Source organism: Micropterus salmoides, unplaced genomic scaffold (genome assembly GCF_014851395.1).
Source record: "Micropterus salmoides isolate LMB-PRFRI ecotype aquatic unplaced genomic scaffold, ASM1485139v1 Ms_hic_scaffold_18, whole genome shotgun sequence".
NCBI classification, from domain to species: Eukaryota; Metazoa; Chordata; class Actinopteri; order Centrarchiformes; family Centrarchidae; genus Micropterus; species Micropterus salmoides.
The window spans coordinates 26,244,455-26,257,045 of record NW_024040928.1 but is presented as its reverse complement, the minus strand read 5'-3'; the positions used below and the strand labels follow the sequence as shown (position 1 = coordinate 26,257,045).

The window sequence follows — 12,591 nt, the reverse complement described above, 5'->3', positions numbered from 1 at the left end:
GAGGTTCAGATGGAGCTCATTCAGTATTCCTTTTACGGTTGTCTTACAGTACCATCATGTGGTAACACAGTTGTGAGGTTTTGCCTCCTGTGGCGCTGGTTAACCCTTGTGTGTGTGCCTCAGGTGTCCGACCCCCGGCTGTGATGGATCTGGACACATCACTGGAAACTACGCCTCCCATAGGAGGTAGAGTAACCACGCTTCAGACTACACTACTGCCTGCAGCCTCACATGAAACTATGACAAATACATACAGTAATTCAATGTAAGTGTCTCTTAAAGCTTGTCTTCTATCCTGCAGTCTGTCCGGTTGTCCACGAGCCAAGAAGAGCGGAATCAAAATCCTGCACAGCAAAGAGGATAAGGACGACCAGGAGCCAATCAAGTAAGGTTTCTTACTTACTTAAAAAAAAAAAAAAAAAAACATTACAAGTTCTGTGAGCCCAAAGGGGAAGTTTTCACATTGGTAGGTAGATTTATTGTCACAATATAATAAGTTTTAGAGTGAAATTGAGTTTTGTAACTCCCTTCTGCTACATAGCTGATGATATTCATTAATAAAGAATTAATTATGAAAAATGGTAAACAGAAATAAACTATAATCACTGGAGCAGTGCTGAGGATGAATTAGAGTTTAAGAGTCTGATAGCTTGGGGAAAAAGCTGCTCTGCAGTCTGGTGGTGCAGCAGCAGAAACTTCTACATCTCCTCCCAGAAGGCAGCAGGGTGAACAGGCTGTGGCTGGGTGGGTACTGTCCTTTAGGGATCATTTAGGATGTTCGAGAGATGGGTACCAATGATCATCACATTATACAACTGATATTATAAAACATAGAAAAGCAACTCTGGAACTTTGGCAAAGCTGGAACCAGTGATTGTGTGGAATTTCTAACTGATAAATGACTGAAATAAGTAACCGATAATCAAAATAGTTGTCAATAAATTATCTGTCTGTTGACTAATCAATTAATCAACAAAATGTTTCATCACCAGTTTGAAAATGTTTGAAATGAAATTAGTAATGTAAGTTTGAAACATACATATATATATTTCCAAATACGTAAACTGAACTTAAAGCATGTGTCATGCTGTTGAAAGATTAGTCCGTCTACACTCTTAAAATGCTGCCTGTGTACGCTGACCTTTCTAACTTTAGGAAAGAATATTTTAGAGAGGAGCTGTGGTCAGTCCTCTACTTCACCTCCCGCTCCCAGCAGGCCAAGTCAGCAAAGGTTAGCACTAGTGAGCGCTTGACATTTTCGTTAAAGCAGAGCCGTGTTAAGCCAGTACGACCTTGTGAATAATCTAAAGTTCAGCCGGTGTCAGTCTGCAGCCAGCTGTTGCTGCCACCTCTGTTCCATCCACCATCATCATTAACAGTGAAATAATAATTAAGCTTAACCTGAGCTCGGCTGGGGAGCGGCCCGCCGTCGCTCGGCTCATTCTAATCAGCCCAAATGTCACGCGAAGGGCGTTTTGGGATGCAGGAGGCAGAGCAGAGCGTCTGGAAGCTGAGGAGGTGTCATCAGCAGAGTGAGCGGCGTTTGTCCTGCTCTTCGTTAAACCGCTGTGGCCTGGGATGCTTGGAGGGGAGGAGGTGATTCGTAAGGAGGGGAGTCCTCCCTCCCTCCATCAAACCAGTCCTGAACAGAGCTGTGGGGGATACTTGTGTGCCATTCTGTGTGCCCGAAAATCAAACGTTGCGGTGGTCGGGTTTTGGAGTGCCCCCACTGACAACACTTCTGACGCTGTTCTGCCGCAGTTTGCCATTATGTCGTTGGTACTATGCGATAAAGCAGACAAAATGACACCTCTGTGTCCGTCCTCTCAGGTGTCCGGTGCCGGGCTGTGATGGACAGGGTCATGTGACGGGGAAGTACGCCTCCCACCGCAGCGCGTCAGGCTGCCCCTTGGCAGCAAAGAGGCAGAAGGACAGCTACGTCAACGGCTCGCAGTTTGTCTGGAAATCTGGCAAAACGGACGGCATGAGCTGCCCAACCCCGGGCTGTGACGGCTCAGGACACGTCAGCGGGAGCTTCCTGACCCATCGGAGGTGGGCGGGGATCTGATTCATCTGTATCACAGTTTTTTGTTTATAATTACTGCTGTTTTCATTTTTTACTTATTCATTTCCTCAACTCTATGATGCTTATCCTGATGACTATTTTGCAAATCATACCACGCATAGATTTGCTTCAATACAGGCTGCCATTGGCTTTACTCCATTTCTAAAGTAAAACCATCACAGACACGCAAACCTGCAGCATATAGATGATCCATCGCAGTAAACCTTTTCTCAATGCGTGGGTTTTATTCCAGTCTCTCCGGTTGTCCTCGTGCCACCTCGGCCATGAAGAAGGCCAGGATGAGCAGTGTGGAAATGCTGACAATCAAGCAAAGAGCAAGCAAAGGTCAGAGCCAAACCCTACCCCTAAAAAAGAAAATAAAAACTTTATGCAAATCAACTTAAATTGTTTTTGGTTTCAGGCATAGAAAATGATGAAGAAATCAAACAGCTGGATGAAGAAATCAAAGATCTGAATGAGTCCAACAATCAAGTGGAGTCAGACATGATAAAACTGAGGACACAAGTAAGACAGTTTCTGAGTGGCTGTTTACTGTAACATAAATACATTAATTCAGATTAGCTTTATTGGCATGAATGTGTAACAACATTATTGCCAAAGCATCATACATACAACATAAGAACAATCAACCCCATACATTTAATTAAACAAGTAATTAAAGCGTAAAGCAATCAAAGCGTATGTGTGTTTGTGTTATAAAAAAATGAAGAAATATTAAAAATTAAAATTAAATAAATAAATAAAACAGTAAGTGTGTGTGTGTGTATGTTAAAAAATAAATAAACAAAACAGTAAGTATAATAGTTTAAGTATATTTACAGTAAATGGGTGGATTGATACTGTTATGGATAAAGAGCTAAAAATAAACTAGATTCCTGTTACAGACCAAACTTTTTCACTATACTATGGGTTTATATCTAATTTTAAAAATTTGTTCGTGTGTGTAGAACATTTTGCCATTTTAGACACATTGAGAAGGAAAGTGAATTCTCTGCAGTCGAGGAGTCAAACTGCGATTGATAATTGGTGACGTTTTGCCAAGATTTAAATTTTCAAATAGCATTCATACCTTTATTTAAGATAGGTTTATATTAGAGACATTTCATTCATTTATAATATAATCTATATTATAAAGTATAGTTTGTCATATTTTAGTAAGACATCTACCTTTTTTATCTGCTCCCATTTTTATGCTGTTTGCTGATAATCCAAACTTAACTCTTTCTCAATACTTACCTGTTGGTTTGATATGTTTAGTATAATGTACATTTCCTCACATAAATTATGTTTTAATTTACTACTTAATTACAACTGGTTCTACTTGAAAGTAACCTGGAGGTTAAGACGCTGACCATGAACCACAACATCCCCAGTTCACATCTGGCTGGGGACATTTAACACATTTCTCTCTCACTCGTTCCCTTTCATCTCTCCGTGAAATGCTAATACTTGATTTAATCGTCTGGTAGATCACCACCATGGAGACCAACCTGAAGTCCATTGAGGAGGAGAACAAAGTGATTGAACAGCAGAACGACTCGCTGCTGCACGAGCTGGCCAACCTCAGCCAGTCGCTCATCAACAGCTTAGCTAACATCCAGCTTCCACACATGGTAAGAAGTGGCGTGACCTGAGGCGAATGGTTTGTTAAGGCTTATATTTCTACAGCCTTAGGCTTTACAGCAAAAAACATTATTGGAAGTAATATTTTCTTGTATCTAGACTGATCAACTTTGCCTCAAGATTCAGTCAAATGATCTCAAATGTACTCTTAAATTGACTGATTCAAACCATATTAATATAAATCATTTGAAGAAATACTGAACAAATTAATGTAAGAACAGTGCATAAGTTTGATTTTGTTAGGTCATTAGACAACAACCTACCTACCCAAAGAGCTTGCTGATAATTCTTGTAATTGTCAGAAGCTGGTAGTCTGTCCTGAGGGATTTTATTGCCCTGACTTTAGCATGTCAGCTTCCTTCTTCCACAAACACAACCATGGAGTCCTTCAGGCTTTAATGTATTTGAATGTAGTTTGACCTGAGCCCTGAACCAATATTGGTCCTGAATTATATTAATTGCCAATAATTAATGAGGGAAGAATAAGTGAAATCTAAAAGTACCCCTGGTAGGTTGAACCATTATTGTAAATAATGAAGGGGTTAAACGTTTGTTAATTCCTGTAATGGCAAAATTACAAATTGCCGGAGGGATGGAAATTTGTGTTTAATATTTGGTTGTTCTTAAAAATGAATTCTGTAAAAAAAACAAAAAAAAAACTGCCAGTAAATTGAATTTGTCTCTAATCTGAAGTAAGTTTTGTTTTTAGAATAGTCTGTAGATGATTGTCCTATCATGAAATATGAAACAAGGAGTTTGTTTTTGCTCTTGCATTGAAGTAAATAAGTTGGATGACTAAATAATAGACAAGATTTTGCAGATTGATAAACTTGAAATAAAACATCCTTTATTTAAATTTTATATTGTTTAATTTTTATCAGTTTATCTGAAGGAACTTGAAGCTTCTCTCAGATCTTCGTCAGTTTCATATTTAAAGAATTATTTATTTTAAAAGTTCTCTTTGTGGGACAGTAAAGATGTCAACATTGACTCACGATTTTAATCCAGGGAGGTGTTTAAAGTCGTCTCTAGCCTTTTCTGTAGCGACACTCAGTTTTTCTTCATCTGCTTCTTTCTGTTCGCCACCTTCTTTTTTTCCCAGCAGTCCATGCTGTGCTTCGTCTGTGCTTTACAACACCTCACAGAGTTTCATATAAAGAAACGGCCCCGTCTTTTTTCAGTTTGAGTGACGTCATGTTGTCTCAGTGTAGAAAGAAGACTGGGGCTAATTGGATAATCTCTCTTTAAGAAACTAAGTTGCTTGATAACTGGACTCTTCCTGTCCTCTCACTCATGTGCGGGATTTGCTTCATATCACACTGTAAGAAAACACTTCCGTCTTAACAAGGATTTAGATTTTTTTTATCCCTCCTGAAATGAGCTCTGTGTTACTTTCACTCCTTTTGATTTAAAAAACAAAACAAACAGTACTGACGTGTTTTCGCTTGATTTTCTTCAAGTAAGTTTATTTGCGTCAGTAAGAGTGGACATTTCCGCATTCAATTCATTTACTCCAGAATATTACCAAAATGAATGTAAGGCTCATGACTTCATTCTGTGATCTAAATTGGTGCTCAGATCTGAATTTTTTGCGTAACTGTTGATATATATTGTTGTACATAATCTAGATAGATATATCGAGAACAAGATGTGAACACTGATTTGCAAAGTAAAAAACGGCAAACAATGTCACATTCATTTTATTTTTAGTACAGTTAATTTCCAGTTTAAGCTGAGTTAAAAGCATGACATCGTTGTTATTTCAGGTATGATAACTTTCCGAAGTTTCATTTTGCGTTTTTTTGTTTTTCTGTTCTCTATGATCAGATCTGAGTAAAAATTAAATCTGAGCCGGAGGGGAAGTGACTTGCTAAGGCGGACGTTGTGCGTATTTTTCTTGGTGTAGCTTATGAAGCCTTTGTGACCGCTACCGTGTGTCTAGCGGGCTAATAGACTTCTCTGTACACCCTCTCCTGTAGAGACCGCTGCCACAGAAAGAGGCCCCAGTAAAGCATAACTGCTGTTTACAGATGCCTCCCAGAGTAAGAGATCCATTTGTCCTTTATCCAATTATCCTTCTCTTCTGCACTGTCATCCTCCCCTTCCTGTTACTCCTTTAGTCCACTGTGGCACAACAAGACAAAAACAATCTGATGTGGTTTGATGCCTTCTAGAACTTTTTTTGAAATGGCAAAACCCCCCATAATATTTAAGAAGATAAAACCTCTTTAAAAACAATTTGTCGCATTTCAGAGTGTCAGGTCTGGTTTGTTATTTCTAGCAGCATTTAAATGTTGAACTCATAATTAATTGGAAAACACAAATACATTAACTGATATAATTTATCTGATTAAAAAAAACCTCTGACTTAATGATACAAATGAGATTCACGTGATAAAGCAATGGTAAGAGACATTTCTTTAGCACACCTGGAGGCAGAGCTGCTCTGGAATCTGAAATTATTTAAATTGGATTGAGTTTAACCTCAGTTGGTCGGACCCAATGTGGAAAAGAGGGAACAACATTCTGTTATGCAAAATAAAAGGGATTATTCTGATTATTAAGCTTGACTGAGACAAGTGATTGGACATTGTTAAAATGTATAGATTCCCACTGGAAATTGATGAAATGTTTGCAGATGCAACAATATTAGCAGACAAGAACATTGATATTAAACGATTCTGCAAAACCTCGGATGGCATTCTTTTTTACGCCCAATTCTAACGTTTGTTTGTTTGCTTTCTACAATCTCTGCACAAGACAACTATGGTATGGTTATGGTTAGGGGGAAGATAGTGGTTAGGGTAAGACACCGGGTTATGGTTAGTGAAAGGTTAATAAAAAGGCATATGTTATTTGCAGGTCTGTGACGGGGTGCAGATGGGATGGTCTCTTGGATGAATGTTGGATGTCACATGACCATCCACCACTCCAAGCTCCACAGCCTTACTTCCCCTTTGCTACATACAGTATAAGGCCCACTATTTCCTGCATTGGCAATGAACATTAGCCTTGGATTGCCTGTGATGATACGTCTAATACAGACATAAGTGTCTTGGGATACTTGACTAAGAAAGCACATGCAGGTTAAAAAGATCTGGGCCTAAAATCGAGCCTTGAGGTACGCCACATGTAAAACTTTGCTCATCCCAACAAACAGAAATCACAACCTTTCCAGTAGAACTTGAACAAATGTAATGCTTGGTTGTTTTGCCCACTAAGCTTTAACTCAACTAATAAGACTGTCTTTGAAGCCAAAGCTGCTCTGTCCCTGAGAAATATTTAAACGACTAAAACTCCCACTCGGCTAAGCTAATGATGAATTACCAGTTGTGTCTATTTCATCTGCCCATTAACTTCCCATTGGTTTGTAACATCCTGATTTTTTCTCCATATGCTAAACATTAACCTTCCATCTATCCACCAGCTAACCATCCCTCTCCTAATTTTTGCATGGTTTGGAATTGCACTGTGTAAACCTTCACGGGCTGAAGGATAGTTATTATTCATAGTATTTAAATGTAATAAAAAAAGGAGTATTTTAGTGAGTTTGTGTAACTGAGCCATGCTTTCCTGATGGTGTTCCCTCCCTCCCTTGCTGCCCGCCTGTCTTCCAAACCTTTCCCACAATGTTTTATAGAAAATATACTGATTGTCAAAAAACACACCTCCTCTAATCCCTCTGATTGTTTGTTTCTTCATGGGTTTCTTTCCCCTCACAGGAGCCAATGAATGAACAGAACTTTGACACTTATGTGAGTACACTGACAGACATGTACACTCACCAGGACCAGTACCAGAGCCCGGAGAACAAGGCGCTGCTGGAGAACATCAAACAGGCCGTTCAGGGTATCCAGGTCTAGTCCTGACGGAGGCCCAAATAACAAATGCAAAGCAAAATCAACAACAAAAAAAGTCAAAAAGATGGGAATGGTTGTTTTTTGCTGCTGTAATCTACCATAGTTCTTTTATTTATTCTGCTGTTATGCTCTCAACTCCATGGGTATCTCTTTTTTAAAATTATTTTGATTGTTGTTGCCTTGCTTTGAAAAACAATTACCAACGTTTTAAACAAACATTCACGTTTTGTACATTTTCATATGATCTAATATAATGTGATGTACTGTTTATAGCTGCTAATGTATGCACATTCTAGTGTATATGTATGTATTTATTTATTGTAAGCTTGAATCATTTTTTTTTTTTTCATTTTAATGCGATTTACATACATTAAAAAACTGGGCGTCACGGGTTTAACGGGGAGCAAAGCGGCGAGTGCGAAAATCAGGCTTTTCTCACGAGTTGTAAAGCTTGAGGTTGGTTAATGGATGGAATTCACTAATTTTTGTAATGTTTGAAAGTGGATCATGTGGACACTGAAATAACTGTAAATCTTAAGCTAAAATTATGACAAGAACCATTGCTATAAGCACGAAGATTTCAAACATCATGACACGGAAACTTACTGGTGCAAATCCCATCATCCCCTTCGGAGTTGTTTCGTTTCAAACTGTCCTGTTCTGTTGCTTTTCTTTGCTCATGCGAAAAGACCGGAGCGGAAAGACCAATGGCTACAGAAAATGTAGGAGACAATCTGCCATTCTGAATTTCTTTTAATCATCAACCTTGACTAGCTAATAGGACAACGTGTCAGCAATATTGGTATGATAATAATAAATCGTTTGTTTAGATATGGGATGCAATCTATATGAAAAAAAATGTTTGGGTATATGCAATTTCTTATGAATAAAACTAGCAAAGAGCTGATAGATCTTTTTACTAACTATAAATGTATTGCGTTTTGTATAAACCTTTTACTACAATCATGTTTTGGGAATCTGACGCGGGTGAAAGGACTTTGGTTCTGTCATGATCGACTTTGCACAGGGACACCTTTGTTTCCATGTTTTGATGTTTTTATTGTCAATTAAGAGGCACTTGGCAGGCGAAAGGATTTGTAGATGTGATTTTTCTTTCTAAAGGCTGATGGCTCCACTGGACTTACAGGGTCAAACGTCCCCATTCGTCATTGTATATTGCACTCGTCCTGTTGAAAACGTCTTTCCAATCATGCATCTTATTGTCTGAGCCACAATGGGACATGATGCCAGACGACATGATGACCAAGCAGCACTTTTTTTTATTATATTTGATTGTTATTGAAAAGATGAATGAAAACTAGAGCCAGCAGTCGTAACTCCATGTCTGTGCAGAATTTACCGACTGAGTATTTGATCTGAATCGGCCTTACGGTGACATTCAGTCTGAAAACACTGTACTGATGGAATATGTTTTCTGAACACCGTCGATCATGCATGCACTTTATTGGAGTAATGTCAAAGTATCATCACGTGGTAAATGAAGCAAAAACTGTACAGCGAGTTTGTGGAAACTGTGACTATGAGAAGACTTGGTGCTGGGTGATTCCTGTTTGAAAGCAACTTGGAACAATTTTCATTGAGTTGATTTGTTATTTAAAGGAAAACTCCCCCTCTGGCTCCCTTACATTGTTAACCTCCTCCTCTGGTATATGTTTTTAGCATCAAACCCACAGAATGCTGAACCACACTGACAAACATTTGTCTCAAACGTTACCTTTCAGGTTAATTCTTAAGTACAAGAAATGCTCCAGTTGTTACCATCTAAAACATAATGTTGTGAATGTAAATTATAAAACATGAATGCATCGTTTCATTGGTTAATATGGGACAAATAATATTTTATTATTGGAATTTTAAAAAGTGAGAGGCAACTTTATACAAATTGGAAATAAGAATGAAAGGAGTTATTTCTGGCATCCAGGGTTTTGCAAAAGTAAAAAAAATATATATACATTGTCTTCAAAGTTTGGATGGACCTGAAACACCTGAGTTATTATCGGTTTTTATCGGTGCAAAAAGTCAAAAGAACAAACTTGTGTGCATAAAAGCTGAAAGGGAGAAGAGAACTTCAACTCCCAAGGAGCATTTCAGGGAGATGCATCCAAGCAAGTAGTATCGTGATATTTGCCATGGCAATACTGTATCGATACACGGACGCCAAGTATCGATTTTTTATTATATAAATTGCAGATGGGAGTTTTAACTTTTTGGTACTAGAATAATAAAATCTATTGCTTTTTTAGTCCACTAGAAAACTTAACAGGACCATATAGAGGACTGAAAAAGTGATATGAACAAACAGAGAAATGTATCTTTTTAGATAAACAGATGTTGACAAAGTTTGACTTTAGGGACCTAACTGGAAGTTGGAAAAAGGTAATAAATTGCAATATATCTCAATATATTTAAAATCGCAATAAAATCGAATCGCAATATAAATATCGTGATAATATCGTATCGTGGGGGCCTCTGGTGATTCACACCCCTAATAGAAGACATGGCGATTTTTTGCTAAAACATGCCACCTTGGGTTTGAATGACACACTATCACTTCATTGTAAGCATCATATGGCTCCACTGACGTATTGTAACAAGCAGATCTAGTAAGTACATGTGATCATGTCAGAAAATGTGGAAAATATTTTCTTACATAAAGACATTCAGGGGAGTTGACGTCTATAATTTAAACCAAATTACAGCTGTTTAATTGGTGTGATATTTTTTTCAGATGACCGAAACATTTCTCTGCTATCAGTCCAGTTCCCACAGGAAGGAAAAACAAATGCCAAACTGCTAAGAGGAGGAGTTTTCCTTTTACAGTAGTTTCTTCTTTGGACTTTTACTGCAAAGCCTCATTCCCTGACTTCACATCTCTTTCCAAAGCTTTGTGTCTGCAGCTTCCTGCCAGTAACTACTGCATTAGATAGACTGACAGCTTGTATTTTTTATTTAGTCAGTTATTCTAACTGATAACAAAGGAAATGGGAGTTAAAGCACAATTCTGCCACTTAAAGAGTCAATAGACTAGATATTGTAATATCAGATGTAAAAGCTAAACTGTAACTATTTACATAGAGAATCTCAACACTAACATGTGACATGCTAGAATGCAAAAGAAATCCATATGAATATTTGTGAAATCATTCGTTTATGAAAATGTTAGTTTCTTTTCAGCAGTGCATTGATAAGGGGTTTTTATAAAGCATTCATTTTCTCTACTTTTACCCCTTTTTCTCTGTAACTCGCAAACTTTCAACAACTGTTTTTCTTACCACATGGCATGGGTTTTGTTGGTATTTTTGCTCTATGTTTAAGGTCACGAGTTGCTACGTGATGTTTTAATTTGAACTGTGAAGTTTGTACAATTTTTATCATGCTGGTGTTGGCATCTCTTGCTCTGAATAAATCTTGTGTTGCAACACTGCTTACGACCTGTTCTTGTTTTGAATTGAAAGCTGCTGTGAAGCTTAAAATGCTGATATTTTTGAAAAACACGCAATTTTGATTGTTGAGCAATATAAACAAGTGATATTTTAGCGTAGGCTTTTAGAGTTGTCAGAAAAGGTTTAAACATAAGAAAGTTTTGAGAAAGAAACTCATAAGCAATATGGACTAATGGGGGAAGAACAGACACATTTTATAATATAATATACTACACACGACATTGGATTTGTTGATATTTTACCTGATTTGCTGTCCACATAAAATAACACATCACACAGCCATTAATGTCTAAACTGCTGGCAACAGGTTCAAGAGCAGCTTGGGGATTCACACACTGGTCCATCAGTTTTGCCACTATTTACCTTAGTTTTCTTGTCTGTCTCATGGTTAAAATCAAAATTTCTTAATACTAAGAAATGCCTTTCTCTATGGTAAAACATTTTTTCAACAATCATTTCAACAAAATAAAAAAACTAAAGCATTTTTATTCAATTATTAATGCATCTGTAATTTAAACAATACATTTAAGTAATGTTGTGTACTTTAAAATTTTTTCAAGGTATCATTTGACTGTTTTGATTTAAATTTGAACTTTCAACTACTTTGATATATATAAAAAAAAAAATCAAAAACCCTATAGAAACAGTAGGCTAAAATTAGAAACATGTCTCTGTGTAATGCAATAAAATTCAACAGTACTGCAAACTAAAGTCTCAAATGAATATTGCAGATGGGCAACTTTCAGAAATCAATTCTTATAGAACTCCTTTACCCTTTAGTACGGATATACACTTGTTTTTTATCTGTCATTTTGAAGATGAAATCATGTAAAATAATCTACTAGGCTTAACCTACTCAGTTGACTAGCTAGCAATTCTAGCAGCCCTACAAGCTGGTGGGGATTCAATGTTTTGCTCAAGGGTACCTCAGCAGGGTCTGAGATGATCTCACTCACTCGCCAAACCAATCACAGGTTTCCATTATTCCTGCTGCTTCAGGTGAATAAAGAGGCAACCTTAAGGCTGTGGGTTGGTGAAAAACGATCACTTCCTAATTTCTTTAGTGTTCTTTTTTCTTTTTCTTTTTTTATTGATTACAGAATCTTTGAGGTTTTCACCGTTAGAAAGTTCAAACAGAGATGAAAACATTTTTACATAGGAAAAGTAAAAAAAACACACAAAGTATAACAAAAGTGAAATATACAGAAAACACGCTGTAAATCAGGTCATGATACAAAACCTCCAGGAACGCTGCAGCAGAGACACATTCACTCTTCTCTCGTCTCTCATTTAAAAACCAAGCTGCGCACGTCCCGGTCAAATGTCGTCATCCTCACCTTCATTGTTTACATGGTTTCAGGAGAGGTCAGCTGACAGACCAGACTTTTCTGAGACGGACCAACATCACGAGTTGATCAACGTATTGCGTTCCCTCCTTTTTCAGTTGGATTTGATGGTTCGGGTGTCTGTTTCAGCCGATGTAAACAAGTCAGCTGAGTTATTTAAACCCTGTCCTACATGTTTACTCAGTTGAAACCTCTAGTGTTTCAATCCTGAA

The 12,591-nt window shown here is 37.6% G+C and overlaps 1 protein-coding gene across 1 annotated transcript in view; it reads left to right on the top strand.

Annotated features, from left to right (window-relative positions):
• The window catches only part of myt1la (myelin transcription factor 1-like, a), a 66,383-nt gene extending 56,570 nt beyond the window's left edge, over positions 1 to 9,813 (top strand). Inside the window, 8 exon segments of the mRNA XM_038726520.1 lie at positions 124 to 186; positions 302 to 385; positions 1,831 to 2,052; positions 2,319 to 2,410; positions 2,487 to 2,590; positions 3,556 to 3,699; positions 5,689 to 5,751; positions 7,432 to 9,813. Coding sequence (XP_038582448.1) covers positions 124 to 186; positions 302 to 385; positions 1,831 to 2,052; positions 2,319 to 2,410; positions 2,487 to 2,590; positions 3,556 to 3,699; positions 5,689 to 5,751; positions 7,432 to 7,572 — 913 coding nt within the window. The 3' untranslated portion in view covers positions 7,573 to 9,813.
• The last annotated feature ends 2,778 nt before the right edge of the window (positions 9,814 to 12,591 follow it).